The sequence below is a fragment of the Lotus japonicus genome, chromosome 3 (assembly GCF_012489685.1).
Source record: "Lotus japonicus ecotype B-129 chromosome 3, LjGifu_v1.2".
Taxonomy (NCBI): Eukaryota; Viridiplantae; Streptophyta; class Magnoliopsida; order Fabales; family Fabaceae; genus Lotus; species Lotus japonicus.
Genome location: NC_080043.1, coordinates 44,400,605 through 44,427,720, shown reverse-complemented (window position 1 = coordinate 44,427,720; position 27,116 = coordinate 44,400,605). Strand labels below are relative to the sequence as shown.

At 40.0% G+C, this 27,116-nt stretch overlaps 1 protein-coding gene across 1 annotated transcript; it reads right to left on the bottom strand.

Moving 5' to 3' along the window:
* Window positions 1-14,354: 14,354 nt before the first annotated feature.
* LOC130742976 (ribokinase) lies at window positions 14,355-26,490 on the bottom strand. Its single transcript, XM_057595089.1, has 5 exons — window positions 25,718-26,490; window positions 24,934-25,119; window positions 24,009-24,204; window positions 23,808-23,914; window positions 14,355-14,871 (listed from the first exon to the last, which is right to left on the bottom strand). Exons 1-4 carry the CDS (start codon window positions 26,351-26,353, stop codon window positions 23,823-23,825), a joined length of 1,110 nt encoding a protein of 369 aa, XP_057451072.1. The 5' UTR covers window positions 26,354-26,490; the 3' UTR covers window positions 14,355-14,871; window positions 23,808-23,822.
* Between the last annotated feature and the right edge of the window lie 626 nt (window positions 26,491-27,116).

Below are 27,116 nucleotides of genomic sequence, written 5' to 3'. Positions count from 1 at the left end.
AGAAATCAATTCTGCGATCTTGCCGGCGAGAAGGCTCGCCGGAGAAGGTGACCGGAGCTTCGTTTTTCTCATCATTTGAGGACGAAAATGGCAGGGTCAGATGAGTCTCGTTTCCAGGAAGAGAATGGTGGTGGTTTCGTGTAGTGGGTCGATCGGACGGAGGAGAAAATTGCATTTACATGTTGGTTTTGGTCGCCGGAAACTGGGCAGCTTCGCCGGAGAAGTTGCAGCTTCTTGTTCTTCGCGATTTCTTGCCCAGAATTAATATATGATCTTCCAGAAACAGAATGGGACAGGTTTAGAGTGATTTGGATGAGAGGAAAGGGAGAATCGAAGATATGAAGTTTTGGAGCTTAAACCTTGAATTAGAGAGGGGCTGAGAGCTTCTCAATCTGTCCCTCATGTTTCTGAGCCTATGTTTAATGTCCTAGGACCTCAGGGGCTTCAGAAGGCACGAATTTATAGAGCTGGAGTGATTAAGGAAGAAATCAAGATTATCTCCTTAAACATGTTGTCTCATCAATGGAGTTTCATGCAAGGTGATTAGCATTAAATGCTTGGAATGATGAATTCAGATGGTGGAGAGGTGGTATGCGTGGCACAAGCTTCAGAAGAAAGGATTCAATGAATTTCATGATGCATGGTCATGTACATGTGCTATGCATCATCATGCATGGAACTTTGTGGAAATGATTGTCTTTTGTTTGTTTGTGAAAGTAATGATGTTGGGGAATAGATGCTTGGTCAGATTTTTATGGTGAGGAGGGGCTGAACCTTTATAAAGAATTTGGAAGAAGGTTTGAATGAATATTTTGGGGTATTAAAGTACACACATGTGATACCAAGTCCCAAGAGTGTACAAATGAGGTTAGGTGGTGATGTCATGGTCTTTTGGCCTTATTTGCATATCAAAATGGTAATTAAATAGTTGGTCACATGCATTGAGGAAGTTTGAATAAATATGCTATTAAAAAATGGTGAAAGTGATGGGTTATCACTAAAGTAGTAACATTTTTTGCCATGTGTGTTCTCCATTGGGTTATAAGGTAGAATGAGTCTATAATAGTGAATTTGGAAGAGAAAAATTCGTGCATGAGCTGCACTTAGTGAGAAGTCAAGGTAAGAGTCTATATAGGCGCTAGTTTTGATGATATAGAATTCCGCTCGCTCGATCGACACCAAAATTGCCATGAGGATAGTTGGAGAGGATATTAGATCACTTAAGATCAATTTAAGCGATCAAAGAACAAAGTACTTCATTGATATCGAGTCTTATAACTATCGGTTTGACTCGTCTGCTCGTCGATTACCTAAGTACGCACTTGTCGTGCATATTTTCTGTAACACCCCGATTTCTAGGTGTCACTTTAGTAACAACAAAATAAACTTTACGCGAAAAACCGGTATTTTTTTTTCTTTTTAATAAAGCGATAGAAAATAAAGACATAACCCAGCAAACTGAACTAACCGATGTACAACATATATAAACATGTACAGCCTCAGCTGCACTCCCACGTCACGCGCACTCGCAGTGACTCCAAAGTGGTGTGCCCGTAGGAAAATATATACAGAACCAGTAGTGTAAGTAAAAGTCATACGTACAGTCATACAATGAGAAAGTCGGCCCCAAAATGGCCTCAACACAAGACCCCTATAGTCCGACAGACTCTCTGTGATCCTCAGCAAGAGAACCACACAAAAAGCCATATATCGGGAACCTACCCTATCCCAAAAGTAAGACGAGTCAGAGCTCTACACAAAATATGACGCCTGCCTAAACCTACCCTCCCATTACTGCTCACATAACCGAGTCCACAGCGAACTGAAGACGGCAAGTTGAAGCTCAGCTCCATGCGTCGTAGAACTCCCTCCGTCAGACGTCCACGCTCGTCAGTACGGTCCTCCAACTCAAACCTGATCCCCCCCGAGGGAGAGACCATCGAAACCCAATCCACCGTCGACATCTGGCAGCAGGCCGACCGCTCAAACACAAACATGAAACCAAAGCCAAGGCGCTAGGGTCAACTCACGGAATAAAGTAGATATACAAACAACATGTGATTGGGGAATATATATATATATGTTATTATATATATATAAATATATTCCTAGCATGTTATCGGCTCTAACAATAATTCAGTAATGCAAACAGCACACAATTCCAGTCAGGGTGAATGTATGCGTGAAATGCAATTCAATATGATCCGAATAGTTGTTTGGGATGGGCACCATCGAGTCAGTCCTAACACCGGCCTAGTGTTTAACCATTTCCGCTCGGGTGTCGCTTACAAACCCATGCATAGCCGGATCAGCCCGCTATGCCGAAGATACACCCAGGTGTTCTTCGATGAAGGCAATTCCCCAACCTTCGTGAAGCATTCCCGTTCTTCACTATTGGTGAAGCATTCCCGTTCTTCACCGAATGATGCATGATGCAATATGGTTAGCCAAACATCGAATCGTCCTCACAACACAAGTGTTTAGCTTAAACCCAATTTCATAACCCAAGAGTTTAGTGTCGGTCAATACAACACAACTCCAACAACAAGAGTACTAGAGTACTCGGTGACTTTCAATCATCACCGTAGATCGCCTCAGTGGCTTTCCCCAATTCCCAGTAACTTCAAGACTTGACGACTTTTCCCCGTCTTTCACAATCATTTTCCCCTTTAGGTTCCCTATGGTTCATTCGTTAATGAAAACGTTTCGAATTTAATTAGTCAGGTTATGAGTTTAATTCTTTGAAGACTAAGTTCTCTAAGGTCTTTAGTTTTCGAAATTCTATTCATTTTAAATTTTCCAAAATCCCACCAAATGTAACCCCCGGGGAAAGTCTAAGTATATAAACGATGGCTAAGTCTCAACCCTTGAGTTTGGACTTGCCTAGGGTTGTTCATTAAACCCGAAATATCAGAGATAACCAGTTCAATGATTCTTCGCTCCGAAGTCGCATCAAAACGCACAATTCAATAACATCTCAATATCATAAGTTATGGAAAACATCATAACATTAATTCATCATCATAATCAATATCAAAGTAAAACATAAGTCGAATTCATCGACGCCTATCATGAAGTCTTAGCTACAAGGTAAGTTGCCCTAACCTCGAGTTGCTCCAGCCTCGTGGTCTAAGTTTCCTTCACACACTTGCTCTGAGAAACCCAAAGTTCCTTCAACTGAACCTCGGAGAAAACAAAGCAGGAATCCAAACAAAATCGATTAGCTCGATCACAATACAACTCATTAACGATAGACAAAGCATTAAAGCTTCAGAATACAACAATCGAGTACGAAAAGACAAGTTTTCGAAAACGAAAAACTCCCCCCCCCCCACACAAACATGCTCTCGGCCACTATGCACAATTAGGGGGGTCGATTTTTCTTCGATCTAATCTGATTACAAGGTAGTTTTAAGGTAAAACTAAGGCAAAGAAACTGTCGGAAAATTTTTTGGACGATCGGATCGAAATACGGCTATCCCGGGGCGTTTTGGTCCAAAATAAAAGCTCAAAACCTCAAAGTTAAAACTTCGGAAAACAAATTTGACAGCGATGTTCCTAACGACATTTGTAACAACTAATCATAAAGGCACGAAGTCGGATTGCGACTTTTCAACATTAAAGTTTCGAAATGTGCGCAAAAAGGGTTTTGAATCAGTTTTTCAGATCCTTGACAACTCGATCAAAATCGGCGAATATCGGCGAGTGTTCTAGGCTCTTGGGCAAGCATAGATGATAACCCAAGCGAAAAATCAAGAAAAACGGATAGTTTTACGAAAAGCTCGAAACTTTGAGCACAGAAACGGCTAAAGAAACGCAGTAGAAACGATAATCAGAGGTAAGAATTAAGCTAGTTACCTCGATACCTTGAAGTAGGGACAAACTGCTCGAAGATCGGTCGAGTTTCGGCGAAAATCTCCTCTCCTCTTTTCTCTCCTCAATCCGCGGCCCCAAATGGAAGTTATGGGAGATATTTTGATTTTTTTACTATTTATAGGAAGGTGAAATCGCGGGAAAATGAAAATTTCGCGATTTCGATTTTTGCAGCACGTTCATCGGTGAATTCTAAGAGAGATTCTGGCGACAGAATTCCAGAACTCAAAACAAATCTCTATAATTAGGGAAAACGATCTCTAAAACCCCAAAAGCGGTACTAGTTAATCTGTCCCGAAAAACTACTTTTTGTTGTGAAGGTTAGACGACAAAACTTCGTTCTGAAGAAAGATTGGAAACATCGAAACAAATCTGGCAACGCGGACGGAAACTTCGTTAAAAGCTCCGAATAGAAAGAGTCTTCATTCAGTGATTGAATTTAGGGTTTTGAAGCAAAGAAATAAGTGTCGTCGAACTTCCGAGAAGTGAATACTATTGTGCGTACAGTCCAGGGTTCCGAAATGAAACACTGGTCGAAGGAAAAATAAAGAGAACTTCTTATTTTTCCAAGGATTTGAAATCTCACTTAAACGTTGCTTTAAAAGCGAAATTAGCCTATTCTGGACAATCTCGCCATAAGGCAGGTGTGCAGACGACTCGCACTAACTCCTAAAACGGCTATGAAACAATCCTCAAGCAATTCCTGAACTTTCTTCTCCATTAAACTTTCTCAACGGCGAACTCCTGTCACGCTTACACTGATTCTACGCGTGAGTCGGAAAAGTAACTAGTTCTGCAAATCCAGGTCTTACATTTTCTAAGTAGGTTAAAGTGATGGATGTTACAATCTATGCCTTCTTGTTGACTGTAGCCTTGTGCAACAAGTCTTTCCTTGTTTCTGACAACATCTTCCTTCTCATTGAGTTTGTTTCTGAACACCCACTTGGTTCCTATGACATGAACATCTTTGGGTTTCTGGACAAGATTCCAAACATCATTCTTGGTCAATTGATTCAATTCTTCTTCCATAGCCAGAATCCAATCTTTGTCTTGAAGAGCTTCATCAATAGAAGTTGGTTCTATCAGAGAGACCAAACCCTTTAAGCTTAGAAGTTTCTCTTCAGAAGGTCTGAAGGCTGATCTGGTTCTGATTGTTTCATCTTTATTTCCCAGAATCAATTCTTCAGAATGAGAAGCTATCACCCTACTTTTCTTCTGATGAGTTGGATCAGAAGTTGTAGCAACATCTCCTGATGTAGTTGCTTCTGGTTCAGCAGCTTCTGAATCCTTGACTTCTGAATCTTGACCTTTATCTAAAATGGTTATGCTCATATCTGCAAACTTTTCAGCTAGCTTTGACTTGTCAGAGTCAAGCTTGTCATCAGATCTAACATGAATAGATTCTTCAATAGTTCCAGATTCAATATTATAAGTTTTATAACCCTTAGAACGTTCAGAATATCCTAGCAGATAACATTTCAAAGACTTAGAATCAAATTTATGCAATATATCCTTAGTATTCAACATATTACAAACACAACCAAACGGATGAAAGTAAGAAATGTTGGGCTTCGTATTCTTTCACAATTCATAAGAAGTCTTATTCAGAATTGGTCTTAGGGAGATTCTGTTCTGAATATAACACGCTGTGTTTACTGCCTCCGTCCAGAAGTGCTTTGCCAAGTCAGTTTCTTAGATCATGGTTCTAGCCATCTCTTGAAGGGTCCTGTTCTTCCTTTCCACTACTCCATTCTGCAGAGGAGTTCTGGGACAAGAGAAATCATGTGATATCCCATAGGTATCAAAGAGGTTCTCAAAATCCTCATTCTCAAATTCTCCACCATGATCACTTCTAACACGGACAATCCTGCAACCCTTCTCGTTTTGCACTTGGGCAACATAGGTAGAGAACACAGAATGCGACTCATCCTTGTGTCTTAATAATTTTACCCATGTCCAGCGGTTATAGTCTTCAACGATGACCATCCCATATTTCTTGCCACCTATAGACTCAGTTTTCACTGGTCCAAATAGAACAATATGTAGAAGTTCCAACGGCCTTGAGGTGTAAACAACATTCTTTGCCTTAAACGGAACTTTTGTAAATTTACTTTTCTGACATACTTCACAAAGAGCATCTAAAGAATACTTCAGAGTGGGTAAGCCCCTGACAAGGTCAAGCTTACTTAGCTGAGAAATCTTTCTCATGCTAGCATGCCCTAATCGTCTATGCCATACCCATTGCTCCTCATTAACAGAAAGAAGACACTTTACTTTCTGAGTTTACAACTCAGATAATCTGATCTTATAGATGTTGTTCTGCCTCTTGCTGTTAAACAGAACAGAGCAATCAATCTGACTTACAGCCCTGCAAGACTTTTGATTGAAAATAATGTCATAACCCTTATCAGCTAATTGACTTGTTGACAATAAATTATGCATTAAACCATCAACTAATAGAACATTATTAATGCATGGACTCTTACCAACACCAATGGTTACAAAACCAACGATCTTACCCTTCTCGTTGTCTCCAAAACCAACTTCACCTCCAGGTTTAAGTTTGAGATCTTGGAACATACACTTTTCTTCTGTCATGTGTCGCGAGCATCCACTGTTCAGATACCATGATTGATGTTTCATTGGAGCGATCAAGGATATCTGCAATGTACACAATCTTTTCCTTAGGTACCCACTTTCTGGGTCCTTTCTTGTTAGTTACCCCAGAAGTTCTGACAACTTTGGCTCTTTCAACAAGATAGTATAAGGGAATTTGAGCATGATATTTTTTCATAGAAAATGTTTCTTTCTTAAGATGTGGTGGAGCAACTTCAGAAGGTAAAGGTTCATATATAATGGTACCAGAAGGTACAAAATGTTCATAAAGAGATTTAGACTTAGGCATATGAAGCTCTTTTCTACTAGATCTAGAATAGCCAATGTCATACATTTCATTTCTGCTAACGTCATATATCATTGAAACCATTAAGCTTCTGTCTACGCTTTTAGCTAGGAACCTCTGGAAACATATTTCATATTTTGTTTCATTCTTATCATCAGAAGTACTAGATTCAATAACTTCTTCTAATTTAGAAATTTGATTTTTAAGAACAGAGTTAGTATTAACTAAAGAAAAATTGTTTTCATTCAGATCAGAAATGATTTTATTATTTTTAGCAGAGACTTCAGAAGCAGAAATAAAATCCTTTTTCAAACGTTTATGCTTAGTCAGAAGAGAATCATATTTTCCCATAATTTCATATAAAGCAATTTTAAGTTCAGAAGTTGAGAAGCATGTGAATACCTTATTTTAATCTTCACAGTCTGACTCAGCTTTTGACCCTGATTCATCTTTTGACTATGCTTCCTTGTCTTTCACAACAGCCATGAGTCCTTCAACAGCTTCACCATCAGAGTCTACTTCTTCTGAATCTGATTCATCAAAAGTCACCATAAGACTTTTCTTAGCCTTCAAATGTGTCTTAGGCTTCTTGTCTTTCTTCAGCTTAGGACAATCACTCTTGTAATGTCATGGCTCGTTGAATTCAAAGCAAGTGACTTCTCTTGATGATGACTTGCGTTGACCAGATGAAGACTCTTGTCTTCCTTTAGCTTTTGAAGGTCCTCGTCTTCATCAGAATCTTCAGAAGATTCTTCTGATGCTTGTTCAGCTTGAACTGTCATGGCCTTTTCAAATTTTGACTTCAGAGCTATGGATTTTTTCTTCTTCTGAGCTACATGGTCAGCACGATCGATCTCATGACTCTTCAGGATGCTGATAAGTTCTTCCAAACTTATCTTGTTGATATCTCTGGACAACTTCAAGGAAGTTACCAAGGGCATCCATTTCTCAGGAAGGCCTCTGAGGATTCTATTGGCATGATCAGCAGTGGTATAGCCTTTGTTGAGCACTCTAATCCCAGCAATGATCATCTGGAATCTAGAAAACATATCACTAATTGATTCATCAGGTTCCAACATGAAGGCTTCATACTTTTTGATTAGAGACAACGCCTTTGTCTCCTTGACTTCCTCATTTGCTTCATGACACATCTTCAAAGAATCAAAGATGGCCTTTGCAAAATCACGCTCAGTGATCTTCTCATATTCTTCATATGAGATAGCATTTAGCACGATGGTTCTTGCTCGGTGATGATCTTTGTACATCTTCTTTTGAAGATCATTCATCTTATCTCTTGGAATCTTCGCTCCAGCTTCATCAACTAGACGTGTATAGCCATCAACAACATGATCCCAGAGATCAGCATCAAAGCCAAGAAAGAAACTTTCGATTCTATCTCTCCAGTAATCAAACTTTTCTCCATCAAAGATAGGTGGTTTAGCACGGTAATGATCTTTCTGAGTTTCATTGGTGGTGGTCGTCATTTGAGTTTTTCCCACCGGCCCGGATCTCTGAACACTGTAAAGTGTGGTAATCAGAACTTACGCTCTAAAGGTATGAAAAACGCTAGAAGGGGGGTTGAATAGGGTTTTGAAATTTTAAAGGTTTCCCTCTAAGATTTTGGTAAATCTTCTCGGTATAAAGAACACAAGGTGCAAGAGATAAAGGATAGAGAAAAGCACACAAGTATTTTATTCTGGTTCACTTGATAAATCCCTCAAGCTAGTCCAGTCCACCTGTTAATGTGATTTCTTCCTTCGTAGAATGAAGGTAATCCACTATTCAAAGATTGTTACAACTGCACTAGCACACCTTGCTCAGTGACTAACAACCTATGAACTAGCAACACTAAGACTCACTTCTCTTAGTCTTCTCAAGAATCCTGACCTCACTAGTCTCTCAAGGAAATACAAACAAAGTTTATAGAAGGTTAGGTTTACAAAGAGTTGCTTCTAAACAAGCAGAGGTAAACACAATAAGAACAATGAAGAAATATTGCTAAGGTATTAGCTTGTATTGCACAATAGTTTCTTAGCCAATTTCTTCTATCTTCGGCCTTTAAATACTCCAAGGTTTAGGGTTTGTATCTGTTGATAGAATCCATCCGTTGGAGGGAAATTCTGGAAATTCTAGAATCTGTTGTGGCTGATCATCGTAGGTAAGGCGGTCAGAATAGTACACTTGCTTTTTTACTATTGACAATGACATTGCCATAGCCTAGTTGTCTCCTGATCTTTGGCAACGTTTCATGTTGGAACTTGTGATGCAATGTGATCAAAGTCAGAGTCAGAAGGAAACTTGGATCCTCTGACCTTCAGAACTTCTACTTCTTGACCGTTCACTCTGAACATCTGGTTTCAGAATTGGAAGTACTTTGGTCTTGAGAGCCAGCTTACTCTTGGACTTCAGAATCTTCAAGTCTCAGCTTCTGGACCGTTGACTCAGAACTTCTGGGCTTCAGAACTTCAGCACTTGAATCTTCAGAGCTCACATCAGAGCTTTAATCTTCAGAACATCTGAAGCGTTTACTACGCTCAGAAGAACATAGTGGTTGCAGAAGCGTTTCATTGGTGACACTTTGACCTTTAACTTATGATGGATATAACTTTGGGTCAGAGTCAGAACCTGTTTGTCACAAACACACTTAAAAGACAAACGTTAGAGTACCCTAATTGTTCATACACAAATATAAACTTGTTATCATCAAAACATAGAGTTGTACCACATGACCAAATCTTGGTCTTACATCTAACTGAACCAAGTAGCCTTTGATGCAAAATAGTAAAGGCTAAGTGTGCAAGGGGCCTATCTAAAGAATCTAAGTGGTGGAACGATACTAAGGAGGCTTGTTTAGTCGGGTTTGAGGACTGGAATTTCGTTCAAGGAAGTCAATTGGGGAGGGAAATGCGACAAGTTTCTGGAATGAGGATTGGTCTGGAAATGGGTCCCTAAGAGAGAGAATCAACAGGTTGTTGCTCTTATCTAAACAAAAATATGTGTCTGTTAAGGAAGTGGGGTGTTAGTCTAATGGGGGTGTGGTTGTGGAACTTGTTGTGGAGGCGAGATTTGGTTAGAAGCTGGGAAGCACGGATACCGCGCGTAACCAGCGTATCAGCGTGTCGACACGCCCCGGATACGGGAACGCGTGCGATACGCCGCGGAAACGTGTCAGATACGGCGGGGAAGCTCCGGATACGGCGGCGAGAACGGATACGGCGCGCGCGGCGTATCGGACACGGCGGGGAGCGGCGTATACGCGTCTCATCAGTGGCGGAGCAGGGGAAGGAGAAAGAAGAAAGTGGGAGAGGGAGAAAAAGGCACACACCTAACCTGGTAGTTGACGGTTGTGGAGGATGATGAACAGTAGCAGAGGCAGAAGGTAAAAGAAAGGATACTAGGGTTTGGTATTTGGGCTTTCCTAAAAAAAGAGTTGTGCTCGTCAACTTTAAAGTGGGCTGGTGTTTCTTTTAAAACATTTTCAAATTGGGTAAACAAAAAAACAATGACTGGGTAAATATTTTAAACTTGTTTAGTTTTTGAAAAAAATAACTATAATATTTAGTTAATATATATATTTTAAAAAGTTTGGCCATATGTAATCATATTCTATGTTCCAATATTTTTTAAAAAAAGGCACTTATTCTATTAGAAAAAAAAATATATCCCTGTATCCTACTTTTGATAATATGTTATATGACATGCTCTCTTTATTTCATGAGTTCTTTTTTTATATATATGTCGTATCCCCGTATCCTACTTTTTTGATTTTAGCCGTATCGCTGTATCCGTGTCTGTATCGTATCTGTATTCGTATTCGTGTCCGTGCTTCATAGGTTAGAAGGGAGAAAATATGGCTGCAAGACCTGCGATCTATACACTCACTATCACCTAGAGAAGGAAGGGGTGACAGTTGGACGTGGCTGCCAAGTAGGAAGGGACATTTTCTGTTAACTCTGGTTACCTGTTTTTGTTGGTACAAACACCAGAAGATTCTGATGGAGCTTTTCAATTAAATTGGGAAGCCCCCGGCGCCCTCAAGTGTGCAGACCTTTGCGTGGCGACTGTTGCATAGTCGAATACCAAGCAGGGAGAACCTGAGGAAGAGGGGAGTCATTCAAAATATAATTGATGTTGTTTGCCCGTTCTGCCTTCATCTAGAGAAGACTACGTCCCACCTTATTTTCATGTTGTCTTTAAATGAACATTTGGATGGATTGTTATCGTTGGATAGGGTCATCAATTGTGCTGCCCTCCGGAGCGCGCGAGCATATTAATCAATTCGTGTGGCATCGCAAGAACAAGAAACAGAGGAGATGAAATTTGTGATCTGGTCAGCTGTTGTGTGACTGTGGTCGTTGTGGCTTGTTCCTAACTCAGTTATTTTTAACGGTGGAAGTTTGGATAGGGAGCAGATTTTGGACTTGATTCAATGGCGTTCTTGGATATGGTTGAAATCTATGTTGGATAATTTCATTTATTTCGTATTTGAGTGGAAATCGCATCCTCTAATTTGCCTTCAGTCACTGTGAGATTCCTCTGGAACTTTATTGTTGGTGGTGATCCTACTTGGGGCTTGGTATCGCTAGGTCCCATTATTCAATGTTGGGTGCTTATATTTGAGTTATTGGTTTCTAGCTCACAGTGTTGTAAATCTCTTGCAAGTCTCTTGGAGGTATCTTTCTACTATCATGGGTGTTGTAGTGGAAGGGGACTTCGTGTCCTTACAAGAGCTCTAGAGGAATGGATTAATTTGTTGGAGCTGTATTGCCTTACATGTTTAGTGTTCCTTGTTGCTAATATGTGATGACTGATGAGTGTTTGTATTTCGTTGCTGTGTTTATTGAGGATTTTCCTTGCATGTTAAGCTCTCTTCTTTTCTTTCCTTTTCATTACCTATTTAATTATCTTTGTATTGGGGTTCTAGCACCGTTTGTGCTTGGGTTTAAATACATGTTGGCTTATAAAAAAAAACAATCAAGATAGCTGAATTTATCTATTTTGCAGCGTCCCGGTGGAACAAGATGCAAATCTCATTTTAAATCAATAACATGTTTCTCATAAATTGTTGAGTTTTAAATTTGTTTTTACATTGATGAAAGAAATATTGTAAATCAGTGATGCCCTTTGTCAGGCCTTACAACGATGTTCTCAAGATATAATTAATGCTCTGAATCTTGTATCAACAACTAAATATCTTCTTCAAGAATCGAGAGACAATGGTTGTAAGCAACTATTTGAGATTGTTATAACACTTTGTGATGTTCATCAAGTTGAAGTTTCTGATATAAAAGCCTCATATTTTATGAGTAATAGTCATCATAAGAAACAAGATAGAGATATGGAACATCATTATAGAATAGATGTATTTTATTCTGAAATTGATTTGCATCTATCTGAATTAAATAGAAGCGTTAATGCAGAGGCAGTGAAACTTCTCATACTTAGTTTAGCTTTAGATTCTAAGAATTTTTTTAGATCATTTGATAATGAGAAAATTTGTAAGCTTGTAGAGAAATTTTATGCAGATGATTTTTCTAAGCAGGAACAAAGAAATTTGTCGTTTCTGCTGAAACATTATCATTCAAATGTTTCCTGAGATCTTAATTTAGAACAAAATTTTGGTTTATCTGAGATTTACCAGAGGTTAATTCAAACTGGAAAAACAACAATATTTTCACTTGTTGATAGATTAATATATCTTGTTTTGACACTTCTTGATTCAACAGCATCTACAGAGCGATCTTTCTCTGGAATGAAAGTTGTTAAGACCCGGCTTCACAATAAGATTGAAGATGATCTTCTCATAAATTATTAGTTGTACATATCGAGAGATAAATTGCTGAAAAAAATCTAAGTTCATACATATTAAATAAATTTAGTACTAAGAAAGAATGAAGAGTTGTATTTAAATAATTGTTTATTATTTAAAGTTCATATAATATTAAGTGATAACTTTTTTAGTCTTATATTTCAACCCCGGTAATAAAATTCTTGATACACCCACGCTTGCACGCTAAATTATGTGCTAAATTGGCTTTACTAATTGATCTATTGAAATATCGGTATTCGTTTGGCAATCGCCCATGATGATATCAACTATAAGTTTTTTTTTTTTGAATTAGTGAATATTTTGGACAAATAATTCTCCTTTTTCTTCTTCTCACTCCCTCATCCATCTTCTCTTCAATCATAAATCTTATGAGGATATAGTTAACTCTCAACAACGAGTACCTAAAATTTCCCTAGTAGGTTTTGATGATAACAAAAATAAAGTTATGAATATGTGAATAAGCATGTAGTAAAGATTGATCTTTTAAATTTCAGAAATAATTACTTAATACTTGAACAGGACCTAAGGATATTGTCTACCCTCTTAACATCGTAGTCTACCATCAGACATTGTCTACCAAGCCCTGTACCACCCCTCATTCGAACATCAATGGATGTTGACATTTGTCTCAGTTCGAAAAGTGAATTTTGTCGTTTCCTACACTTTTTTGACATATGTCTACTCTTGAAAGCCAACCAGGAAGCTTATACAAAAATGGAAAGCTCGCACTTCACCTGAGAAGGAGGAGGAGGAGGGTACGTGAAGTGAGGGACGACGAGTTGTGGTGGGTGGTCGGAATCCAATGTGGTGGTTATGGAGGAGAAGAAGAATGAGGAAGATGAAGAGAAAGGAGGGGGAAGAGAGCAACTGAATGCGACTAAATTATTTTATATGGATTAAAACTGGTATGAAAAGTCCAGGTGGTCAACCCTCAGCTGATTTGGCTCGGCACATCGACTGTTGATTGGTCATAATTGATGATATGTATGTAGTTGGACCTAATTTGATTAAAAAAAAATTGTTTACAATGACCCAATTTGATTCCTCTTTAAAAGTCGGGGATTGAAAAACATATTTAACCTAATATAAAAACAATCATACAAGTGTGCCTCTTTATGACATTTTACAATTTCGGCTTATTCAACTGTTAGTTTTGTCAATCACTAACCGTGAGTTTTTTCAATCACTTTTATTCAATCAGCTAACTTTCCAGCCGTGTTTTCAATCTTCTAGTTCCATCTTCTAATTCCATCTTCCAAATAGTTTATAAACTTTCAGCTAACTTTTCAATTAGATGTTACAAATCTTTGGTAGAAGAGCTTATTTCATTTTCTTTTAACTTTCTTGAAAAGCTCCTTGAGGTGGCTTATCTTAAAACTTATCAAATTTATTCTCAATTTTATCATGATAAATATTTTGAAATAGATTAAAATATTAAAATAATAATTATTTTAAAACTAAAATCATATTGATATATTGTACGCTTCTAGACGGCCTTTGATGCATCTTATGATTAGCCAGGAAAAGTCCCGTGAGATTTTTTTTTTTACACTTGGAAGATAAGATTTGTTATTTATTTAGAGTTTAATTTTCAGGCTGCAATATTAGTGTAAAACAACTTTACATAGACACCCAATCATCAAATTATGTCATGTAAAACCAAAAAGTTACGTTGACCATAAAAAACCAAAAAGTTACATTCTTTTTTAATATTAATTAAAATAAAAATAGACTTTAGACGAGACGGGATAATTGAACATCAGAGTAAAAAAATTACACTGACAGTTGGTGTATCAACTTTTTCTCATTTACTTAAGTCTTATTTTGTTCTCTCTAGAAAAGAAAATAAATTGAAAAATGTCATCTACCCCTGCCAAACCACCATTACATGTCTCTTTCAAAAAAAAAAAAACCATTACATGTCAATATGTCATCAACATAAATGAGTTTTCTTTCCACCAACTTTTTTCTAGTCAAATAAATAAGAAAGAATGTTCATCATAAAACGCTGTAATAATAAAAGAAAAGAAAAATCACTTTCAGTTCTCTATTTTTTTTTCTTCCTCATATTCTCGTCACCATGCATACAAACGCTGTCTAAAGCTTATTTGTTAGAAGTTTAGAACCACGAACAAACAGCTATGTGAAATGCCCATCTTTTAGAAATGCCGCTACAGAAAAGCTTTGCTGCCCTTGTCACCTTCAAGTTTCAAGGGTCCTTCCCTCCAATGCACATTTATTCTGTTCCTGGTACTCCTATGTTGTCCTTTGACAACAAAAGTTACATTGTCAATACAAATTAGTTTTTGTTTCAAAATCTTCACACCTAAATTTAAATAGAGCGATAAAAAATAAAATAAAAGAACTAAGATATAATGAGTAATGTGATAGGAAAATAAGAAAAAATGACGAAAATAAAATGAAAAAGACAATATGAATGTATGAAAGCTCTTGTTAAAACCAGTTAACAGGACAGAGAAATAACAGGAATTTCAATTTTATGTGCACGCTGCATATTCGGCGTGTCTAATTGAAACATCTAAGAGCACAAACAAGGATCATGTTCCAGCAAGAACATAGAGATAGGGTGTAGTACCTATAGTGAAGGAATTGTCATGAGAGAGAATCTAGAGACATGAATGTGTAACTGCCTAGAGAGAGAAAATAACCGCTTAGAGAGAGATAATAACTGAATTTAGAGTTTGTTGTTGAGAAATGAGCTAAGAGACCCTTACATGTGATAACCGCTCCCTATTTATAGACTAGGGGCCGGGCCTTGTGAGCTAACTATCCTTATTGGGCCGGTTGAGCCTCGCGAGGAAGGCCTAACTCCGACCTTGCGTGACCGCCACGAGGCGAGCAGCCCTGGGCGAGACCCCCTGGGGAGCACGCTCAGTCCACAAGTCCACAAGACACTAAGTGTGTCTTTAAGAATAAAGTTACAAATATTATTTAAAAGTTAGTCTAACTCAAGTCTACTGAGGAATGCAGTAGGTTGCCAACATGGCATGAGGTAAATACAAATTTCCTTAAGTCCACAAGTCCACTTGTGGCGACGAAGATAAGCCCGAGCGCCAGTTAGTTGGGTGTCTCGGCACGTGAGGGTCACGCGTGATGTGTTAATTGAATTGCAAAAGTCAGCAAATCTTCAGAATCTCAACCGTTGCCCTCGAAACGTCCCCTCAAATCATAATGAAGTATATCCCTTCGGATTTAAGCCAATCAAACGTTGTATCTTTCATTTAATGCGTCGTTCGTTCTTCTCAAAGATCTGCGCCCCTCCCAAAGTAATCATTTCTTTTCGTCATTAAGGGGGCACGATTCCCAACCGCTCATGTTGGGCATGCCTTATCATTAAACACGCGCATTCTACACGCGTTTCTTTTAACCTGCTTCCTGACCTATAAATTTTCTTCATTTTCACCATTAACAACTTTCACATAATTCTGCAACTTTCACGTCTTCTTGCCCTCGTGTAACGCCCCGATTTCTCGAGTGTCACACAGTAACCAAATAATCCAATTTTCGTAAAGAATTTTCGTCGTTTAATTAATTACTCTTGAATTTACGAATTTCAACTTAACGCACACTCTCACTCTCTCTTTTCTCTCAAAGGTTCTCTTTTCTTTGCTGGAGTTCTTAGGTGAAAGCAATAGTAAGTTTGCCTCTACAATCAGTTTTGTGAGAATGAGAAGAAAAAAAGAAACTCCTCCCTCACTCCCTTACAAAACCCGTGGCTCCCTCTCTAGGTTTAGGGGTTTTTTTTTTCTTTTTTCCAATTTCTTACCCAAGCCCAAACCCAATCAATTAATACTCTTAATCACTAATTAAAGAAAATAAACACAAATGAACACCCCCCCCCCTTCCGGTAAGTGGTTGGCGGCCACAAGCTAGCATTAGGGTTTCCAAACCCTTTTTCCCATCTCATGCTTATTTGGGATTAAAATTAATTATTCAGATTTTATTTTAAAAAAACTGAAATAAATAAATGAATAAAAGGCATAATCCTCTTCTTCTATAATGAAATTCAATCTATGTAAATAAACTAGATTTTTCTCCAATTTAACCTAAAACAATGCAAAAGAAATCTTTTCTTATCTCTTTTCTCAAAGTCACGACCATCACTACTTGGCCTTCAAGCAACACACAAATCACCTTATTTTTGAGGTTCACAACCCCACAAAATAATCACTTTCAAACACTCAACCTCATTTATCTCAAAATAATAAATTTCACATACATCATGAAACTTCCGCACGCATCATCAATCAAATAAACTCATTCTTCACTAGAATTTCACACTTATTATTCATTTCAAATAATAATAATACTAATAAAATCAGGGTCTTACAATAGGGAAGGAAATAACTTAGTGTATAAAAGTAAATAACTTAGTGTATAAACAAACAATTTATCTCAAGTATCACGGCAATGATACACTAAGTTATTTCTTTCCCTATTGTAAGACCCTGATTTTATTAGTATTATTATTATTTGAAATGAATAATAAGTGTGAAATTCTAGTGAAGAATGAGTTTATTTGATTGATGATGCGTGCGAAAGTTTCATGATGTATGTGAAATTTATTATTTTGAGATAATGAGGTTTGGTGTTTGAAAGTGATTATTTTGTGGGGTTGTGAACCAAGGTGATTTGTGTGTTGCTTGGAGGCCAAGTAGTGATGGTCATGACTTTGAGAAAAGAGATAAGAAAAGATTTCGTTTGCATTGCTTTGGGTTAAATTGGGGAAAATCTAATTTATTTAAATAGATTGAGTTTAATTATAGAAGAAGAGGGTTATGTCTTGTATTCATTTATTTATTTCAGTTTTTTTTAAATAAAAGTTGAATAATTAATTTTAATCCCAAATAAGCATGAGATGGGAAAAAGGGTTTGGAAACCCTAATGCTAGCTTGTGGCCGCCGGCCACTTAATGGGAATGGGGGGGGGGTTCTTTTGTTTTTATTTTCTTTAATTAGTGACTAAGTATTAATTGATTGGGCTTGGGTAAGAAATTGGAAAAAGAAAAAAAAACCCTAAACCTAGAGAGGGAACCACGGGTTCTGTAAGGGAGTGAGGGAGGAGTTTCTTTTTTTTTCTCATTCTCACAAAACTGATTGGAGAGGCAAACTTACTATTGCTTTCACCTAAGAACTCCAGCAAAGAAAAGAGAGAACCTTTCAGAGAAAAGAGAGAGTGAGAGTGTGCGTGAGAGAGAGAGAAAGCAAGGGAAAGAAGAGAAAGCTTGTGAAGGAGATCAAGAAGGAAGGAGGGACTCGAGCAAAGAGAAGGAAGCAAGGACCAATCTCTTCATCTTCATTTTCTTTCCACAATCCTAAGGTGAGGGCTAATCTAGTAAGAGTAGAGTCTAGGAGAATACATGCTTGAAATTTCATGATTTTATGTGAAAAGTTGTGAGTTTGGGTGATCTTTAACATGAGGGGTTTGTATGTATGATTGAGAATTCTTTTCTTGCATGCTTAGTATGTGAAGGTTCTGTTTTACCATGCCTTGTCACATGATGCTTTGATCCATGATGAATATATGACAAAACCTTGCTATTTTCACCATTTTTGCCTAGATCTCAATATTGGTAAATAACCTGTGCTAGATCTGATTATTTGATATATTTACTATTGGAAACCTTGCTGGAATTTGAGCTATGAGACTTGATCAATCATGATCAAAATATTTGAAAACCCTAGGCCTTAAGTGAGCCATGGCCGAACCCTAGATTTGGGGGTTTCGGCAATTTTTCTTGTTTTCTTTTGACTACTTGTTGAGTTGATGATTTGCTGCTGATTTTACTACTGAAGTTATGAATAACATGGATTATTTGATGTATATGTGGTATGGCCGAAAGCCCTATTACTCTCTAGGGTTTGGGGCAATGTTTTGCTATATGTGAGAGTTGTGTGAATTATTGTCCTTGCGGGAAACGGGGTAACACCCTAAATAACTTGATGAATATACTATATATGAAGACTTCTAAAATTACTTTAACTATGTTAATTGATAATGTACCTTGAGAAAGAGAATTCGCTTGCAAGTATTATTTGCATGGCTATAATGCTAGTCGTAGGCTATGGACCATGAGAACGATGGTGCCGTTAGAGACAAACGGTTACTTGCACGCGATGGTGAATTTATGGATTGACGGTGTGGTCTCCATGTGATAACCATGATTGAGTCATGGGATAGGGATTGACTGTGTGGTATCCCCGAGAATTTGTGGGTTGACTGTGTGGTCCCCTCGTGATTGTTCATCTGCGGATGATCGAGATTGGCCAATGTGTTGTGGTGGTTGTGTGAATGGTGAGGTCGATAGTCTAACCAAATTTTAGGTTGCTAACTGAGATGTGAAAATATGATTCCTTATTAATCATAAGATTTTTGTGAACTGTGATTATTTGTGTGTCTCGCATGAGATCTGACCCTCTTTTATTTGTTTACTGTTGTTCTGGGGGGGGGGCCCAAATGGTGCTGATCACGAGCATGGTTCATTCCTGGATGCTGACACTATGATGAGGAGAATGACGAGGCATGGGTGCCTGACTCACACCAGGTACGTCGCATCTACGTCGGCGGTGCCACACTTTCGGGTCGCGACAAGGAGGGAAAGGTCATCGAGGTCCAACAGCTTGAGAACAGGAGGGTGAAGTTGCCTTTTGCACCCCCTCGTTTCCAGACCCCGAAGGACTTGGAATCTGAAACATCTTATGTGCGAGTGTCTGAGGCGGAGTCGGATCCTTCCGAAGATATGGAGGTCGAACAAGGGGAGCCCACGGTGGAGCATGCGGAGCCACAAGAGCCTGTAGCGGAAGAAGAAGAGGATCCGAAGCTCGAAGGCGAGGAATGGGTTAAAGAGAACCGGAGCAAGAGTAAGCGGAAGGTTCAGCGGTTCTTCTGTTTGTTGGCCGATTCCTTCAGCAACAAGGAGGGCAACATCTGGCGAGGTCTGAGGAACCATATGCTCAGGGAGTTCACCAATGAGCCAATTCCTGATGATGAGTCCGACATTGAAGATGAAGACGAGGACGTAGTGGAAGAAGAAGGTGACGAAGATGATGAGTCAGAGGAGTAGGGACATGGGCTGAGTGACTTGCATTTTTGATTGGGGTTGAGAGTCCGAGTGGCATTGAACTTCAGTTTACTTTTCAGTTGGATATTTTCTTTAAGTTAATGTAATTCACAGTGGAGTTTCTTTCAGATGATTATTTCATACATTTCCGTTGATTAATAAATTTTGAGGTTTATGTTGATGATTATTCCCGCGAGTCTTAAATGGTTAAGTTTCAAGATCTTCGTAAAATTGAACCTTTGTCATTAATTCAAGAGTAATTAATTAAACGACGAAAATTGGATTATTTGGTTACTGTGTGACACTCGAGAAATCGGGGCGTTACACCTCGCTACTTTGGATTTTCTCCCGGCCCTTTGTGTCCGCTTCCACCTTCTTCAACACCCCATGTTTGCTTCTCTCCCGGCGAGTTCTCTTACCTAAACCTTGCCTTTGTGTTTCACTCTTTTGCTTTTATTTTCATTCATAATGTCTTCGGAACGTCGCTTCAGAAACCCTTCTCAAAATACCCCCTCGGCCTCCCCCTCTCAGCCTCAAACTGTGTCGAGGGCACCCAACAACCCACCTCCATCGGGAGGGGCTCCTCTTTCTGAGAGAAAAATCAAAATCTTTCGGCTCAAAACCTTCGCTACCCTTCCTCCTTCAGTTCAGGACACCCCTACCCAAGAGGCTATTGACCAAACATCAAAGCACTCCACCGACGATGTCGTCGCCGACGTTGCCTGCAGGGTCAGTGGGTTTTGTTATGGGAAACCCTTGGAGAACCTTCTCCGTACCTCTAGTTGCAAAGGCCAGGCCCGCCCATGGCAGCATCGCGTAGTTAATGACTTCAAGCTTTCACATTTTTTCTTTGTGTACGACTACCCGTTCCAAGATAGTGGCACTCGCCTTCCATCCAAGCTTTCAAGGTGATAGGCCCCTTTGCCCAATGCCTTTAAAATCCTATAGGGGCCCTCCCAACGTGGACTCAGTTTATTCCCCGTACTTCCAGTCCGCCTCTTGAGAACTAAATCTCCTTCCTGCATTGCTCGTGGACGAACCTTTGTATCGTACTTCACCGCAGCCCGCTGTTGAAAGAATTCTCGCCCTCAAGTTGTGGCTCCGTTCGCCATGAACTGTTGTCTATCTCAACTAGTAACATGGCGTCAGCCCCATAAATCATCCTGAATGGTTTTTCCTTTGTGGACGAGTGCGGCGTCGTGTTGTAAGACCAGATTACAATCGGGAGCTCGTCTAACCAAGCCCCTTTTGTGTCAACAAGCCGTCGTTTCAGCCCGCGCATGATCACCTTGTTTGCCGACTATGCCTGTCCATTGGTCTGAGGATGTTCAATTGAAAAGAATCTTATCTGAATACCCCATTTCCCTGCAGAATTCTCGGGTCTGGTTGCTCGTGATTTGTGCCCCATTGTCTGAAACGATCGCCCTGGGGACACCAAACTTGCACACGATCCTCTTCCAATAGAAACTCACGATCTTGGTTGCAGTGATACTAGCGAGGGGTTCCACCTCTATCCATTTCGTGAAGTAGTCCACTGCTACGAGAATGAACTTCATTTGTGGCCTGGCGGTTGGGAAAGGTCCGACCAAATCGAACCCCCACATGGCGAAAGGCAAAGGTGCACTGATCGTGGCCAACTGTTCTGGCGGCGCTCTCGGTAGATCCGCGAAAACTTGGCACTTTTCGCATTTCTTCACAAATTCTGAACAATCCTTCCTCATCGTGGGCCAGTACAAAACTTCCCTAAGGACCTTACACACTAGAGACCTTCCCCCAATGTGGCTAGCGCATACTCCTTCATGGAACTCTGACATGACTGCCTCGTACTTTTCTGGCGGTAAGCACCTTAAGAAGGGCGAGCTGAATCCTCGGCGGAACAACGTACCATAGAGCAAAGTGTAATGCCCCGCCTCTCTTCTCTGCTCCTTTGTGTACCTTACCACCCCACTTGGTTTCCCTGCTAGGATATCCACAATGGGACCCATCCAGGTTTCCTGCCGGTTAACGCAGCCACCAATTCTCCTTCGATACTCGGGCTGGCCAGCGTCTCTTGGATCGCGCTCCGATCCGGGTGCTCGCCAGCTTGGCCAGCGCGTCCGCCCTCTGATTCTTCGTTCTCGGAACGAACTCAACCGTTACCTCTTGCAACTGGCCCATCAGGAGACGCACTCGCTCCAGATATTTGGCCAAGATAGGCTCATTCACCTGAAAAACTTCATTTACCTGATTTGCTACTAGCAGTGAATCTGTCCTGACGAGCAGACTGTCGATCTGAACTTCAATTGCTAACTTCAAACCTGCAATCAGTACCTCATACTCCGTCTGGTTATTACTTGCCTTAAACTGAAATCTCAAAGATTGCTCCAACGTCAGCTCCCCTGACCCTTGCAGCGTCACTCCCGCCCCACGTAGTCGTGGGTTCGATCCCCACAGTCGGCCACAGACGGAGCCAAATGTTTCAGTCAAGAACATAGAGTTAGGGTGTAGTACTTATAGTGAAGGGATTGCCATGAGAGAGAATCTAGAGAGATGAATGTGTAACTGCCTAGAAAGAGAAAATAACCGCTTAAAGAGAGAGAATAACTGAATTTAGAGTTTGTTATTGAGAAATGAGCTAAGAGTCCCTTACATGTGGTAACCGCTCCCTATTTATAGGCTAGGGGTTGGGCCTTGTGAGCTAACTATCCCTATTGGGCCGGTTGGGTCTCGAGAGGGAGGCTCAACTCCGACCTTGCGTGGCCGCCACGAGGCGGGCAGCCCTGGGCAAGGCTCCCTGGGGAGCTCGCCCAGTCCAGATCAATAGACTAGTCAATCATTTTAGTAAGGCGCAGTCCATATAAAACGGGAATTTCCAATTCGCATCCATTATAGCACCTCTGTGATTTACCTCATAGGCCTCATAGACTTTGTTCTTGTTCCTTTCCAACATCTAAGCTTCGACAAAAAGGCTCACCTCCTCCGAGATCACCTTTCACATCATTAGGTCTCACCAGTGTCACTCCTTTCCACTACATTGTTCATTTCTGGTCAAGCCGTCTCAACCGTGTTCACTGTCTGCCAAACCTTCCTCTGTGCTTCTTGCGAAGATTGTCTACCACTACGGGCCGTTATTGTCCATCCCACGACATCTATTCAAATGTGAAACGAGAATGAGAAGGAAAACCCGGCTACACCCTAAACCCAATGAATTGATGTCTAAATCCTAAAACCCCAATCATGAATCCTCCACAGCAACGAAGGCGGCATTTCTGATACAGTGATACTATTTATGACTAGGCCCCAGGCCCATTCCATTCAATCACTGGGCTGAGTACTTGCCCCAATCATGCCTGTCTGGGGGCCAAGAAAAATTACTTATAGCTGTAACATGAAGGATATCTAAAGATCTTTGATCAACTAGTCACTAATAATCCCCTATGATTTTTATCACTTCCAGTGCCAATTATCTCAAACGTACACTTAGCTAGCGGATAGCGCAATAGATCTCACTGCCTTCAAGGGACCTATAGATAAAAAACACATTATGACCTTCAGGTACACACCCTTCTTCCTAATACCTCTGAAACCCTACTAGATCAACAACTAACTTGAGCGTCGAAGTTTCACCGTTGTGGGTTGTGGTACTTGTCATTTCCATCATAGTTGTTCTTGAACTCCATTCTAGCCACCGCTTACACCCATTGGAGAGAAGAGGGATGACAATGCTGCGCAATGTCTGAGATATTTTCAGAGATTTAATTATAAATTTCCAAATCTAAATAACTTATCCAACGGAGTTTTCTAGCTTCGTCATGCTAGCCCTGTCGCCTCTTATGAAACGTGAAATGCACACATGAACTATACCAAGAGTGTATCTTAAGAAATTGAGTAGGAATTACATAATTGAGAATCATGCAGGAAAATAAAATTAGGGTCACAGACAATTCAATTATAGTTGGGAACATCGGAAAGTCGACTCCAAGTAGCAAGGAAACAACAGTTGAATAGTAAGCAATGAACTGACACCAGGCTCTTTCTCTAATCTCTAGATGTCTAAATTATGGTTTTTCATGACTAAGCAACAACAAGAGTATAAACCTAAAGAAGGGAATAAAGCTTCAAGTTTTTCAGCAAAAACTGACCTTTTGCAAGTATCATCAATGACAACTAAGAAGATCCAGAACAGATTTCCTATCAGGCATGCTAGGCATGGCTCCCTTCACTTGAACACAAAGAGAAGCTGCAGCAGCTGTCACGTAAAAGTTATCATAGAATAGTTAGTTACGATTTTAGAAAGAGAAAAATACCACAAGGAAGAGGGAAATGCACTAAGCCATACATACCGGCAAATCTTAAGCATTCCTTTTTGGACTTGCCCTCAACTATTGCCACAGCAAAAGCAGCAGTAAAAGTATCACCAGCTCCAGTTGTATCAATGACTGTTTCAGCAAATATGGCAGGTTGCTGAATTGGTTCTTCTCCTTCTATGAAAAGGGCAGATCCTTTCTCCCCAAGTTTTACGAGGACTTGCTTAACTCCCTGAAATTTCAGAAAATTAAGGAATAAGTAACACCAGAACTAGAACCGCTGAGATTCTTGTAATGTCAGTGACAAAAGCATCATTCATCTATCAGACTTGAGGAATAAACCAGGGCATTTAAGAAAAATTCTGGGACAATATCAAACCTATTGCATATTCAAGTTATCAATAGACAATAAAAAAGTAACCCAGTGCTATAACACTTCCGTCATGATAAAATCTAGGGAAGGGTAAAACCCAATATGGGTCTATAAGACACAGCCTTACCTTATATTTGCAAGAAATTGATTCCGGGACTCGAAGCCATGACCTTCAAGTCATAAGGCAGCAACTTCAACTGTTGCGCCAATTCTCCCTACCCCCCAAAATAAAAAATTAAGAAACTACCATGCAAGTAAATGTCAAGAAGACTAAACAGCTCAGAGAGACAAAAGGATATATAGGACAATTCTGTAGATGGAACTCTATTCTTTAATAAATATCTACACAATGGTCGCCCTTTCTGCAGTGACCCTATTGATGTCATCTAGCAACTATGTATACACAAGCTACACTTGGGACGGATAACCAACAACATAAAACTCCAAACCTGTCATCTAGCAAAGATTTTCAATTGTTATATTTGAATTGAAATATGTTGTTCTTCTTAAGATATCCTTGGCAATGAATATGCCATTCAAGTAGCAGAATGTGAAAGGCATTTTATTGTAAAGTACTACTTAACTCACCAATTTATGGCATTTTGCAGCAGCCAGAGTAATATCTTCAAACTTTTCAGTTGGCATTTCTGTAAGGCGACCAAGTTCAGTTTCATTAGGACTTATAATATCAATATAACTCAGCAATTCTGGTGGCATTGGTGCATCCATGCCCCCGGAATCGAATAGTACTGGTACACCAGCATTCCTTGCAGCCTGTATGCATAAGAGCATAATACATAACCAAATATCCAGGAATCAAGTATTGTTATACCATAATCTATCATTAGAAACTTAAAAACCGCGAGAAAATGAGGTCTCAAAAGATGAAGCAGCTATTCATATCATAGGTTCACACTTCACAAGAAACCATGACAACAATATCAAAAATACAAGATACAGAAAAGATGGGTCTTTCCACTAAATTCAAAGAAACAATTTAATACGAAAATGACCTGCTGAACAGTACTCTGGCATTGATATCTGAAGTTGAGCGTGTACACTGCACACTACAATTCTACAATTTTACACTGTCACCATTTACTAAAAATATAGCTCCAACACAATTCACAGATATCTAACAACTTATCAAGGGGTCTCACTAGGGGGAATCCTCATTGATTCATTTTGGAACCCTCAACCCGGGATTTATGTAACTCATCCCAAATCAAATACCACAACTATTTTCTTCTCCTATGAAATCAAATCATGATGATTCAAGTTATAAAGTGCAAGCAATCACATTGGTATCTAAAATCTGCTTGGTCAAATCAACACAGACAATGAGCCAATTTGGATAGATTCATCACCTCACCTTAGCCACTTCAACATTGACATGATCTGGGATCTCCCTCTGCAACAGAACGATCCCAGCAGAAGCCACAACCTCGAAATGCTGGCGCGGCAAGACATTGGGCCAACCGCTCATGTTGGCGCCGCCAACAATGATGATGGAGTTCTGGCCACCAGGCTGGAGCATAACAACGGCGTTTCCCGTCGGCACGGAAGGAACCACAGTGAGATGATCGAGGCGGACCCCGCAATCTTGGAGCGCGCCGGCGATGAGGCTCCCGTGAGCGTCGTCCCCAACCTGGCCGACGAAGTAGGTCGGGTACGAAAGCTTGGCGCCGCACGCGGCCTGGTTGGCGCCCTTGCCGCCGGCGAGGGTCTCGCCGGACTTGGCGGATAGCGTCTCGCCCTCTTTGGGAACACGCTCGATCTCCACGTAGATGTCGGCGTTGGCGGAGCCCACCACAACAAGCGGTGGTTGCGGGGACTTTGATGGGTTCGCGGAGAAACAGAGGATTGGGAGCTTGTGGCGGTGGCGGTGGCGGTGGTGGTGCCTTGTGGTGCAGAATCGAAGAAATGGGGTTGGGTTAACGGTGGTTGTGGTGGTGAATCTGTTTGTCGGGTGCCAATGGCTCGGTGGTGAAAGTAGCTTTCCGCTCATCCTTCTTCCTCAACTTCCAGTTTCGATCTCCTTGCCCCACACGGTCTCACCTCGGAGTCACTATGTCAGGTTCATAGGAAAAGGTGACTTTCTTGGACTTGGACTAGTGCTATTTGGATTTGGGTTTCATGGATTCACCCATCACTTATATTCAGGGCATTCACAAAATTTCGACCATAGGATTAAGAAAATCAACTTATATTTTTAACTAAAATCAGATGATGAAGATATCTTATAAAAAGTTTAAGGTACTTTTGGCCTTAGAGATCCGACTAGGTTTGGTTTATGAATACTCTGAGGTTGTGTTTGGATGAGGGAATATTTGAGGGGAATGTAATTTTAGAGGGTATTTCAAATCCCTTCAATTAAAATACCCTGTTTGGATATCTAATATGGAGAATTCTCAAATTACTAGTAATTAAATGAGGTATTTTACTCAATAGGATTTAGGGTAATTGAAATCACCTCAAAATATGAAGGAATTTCAAATTCTTCATCTCTCCCTTAACCCTATCTAAATTCATTCAAAAAAATTAATATCGGCTTAAAACCGTAAAATCGGCCATAAACTCGAGAGTCGGACAAAAACTCAAAAATCGGCCCAAAACCCTAAAATTGGCCCGACACCCAAAAATCCGGTGAAAAACTGAAAGTTGGTCCAAAACCCTAAAAATCGGCCAAAGTCTCAAAAATCGGCCGAAAACTCAAAAGTCAGCACAAAACCCTAAAAATTAGCCGATAACCCTAAGAATCGACCGAAAAC

Excerpts from the sequence above, each read along its gene's own strand:
- LOC130742976 (XM_057595089.1), bottom strand. The coding sequence starts at position 26,353 with ATGAGCGGAAAGCTACTTTCACCACCGAGCCATTGGCACCCGACAAAC. Across the intron at positions 25,120-25,717 it reads TCAATGTTGAAGTGGCTAAG|GCTGCAAGGAATGCTGGTGT; the intron begins GTGAGGTGATGA and ends TTATGCATACAG. Across the intron at positions 24,205-24,933 it reads CTGCAAAATGCCATAAATTG|GGAGTTAAGCAAGTCCTCGT; the intron begins GTGAGTTAAGTA and ends CTGAAATTTCAG.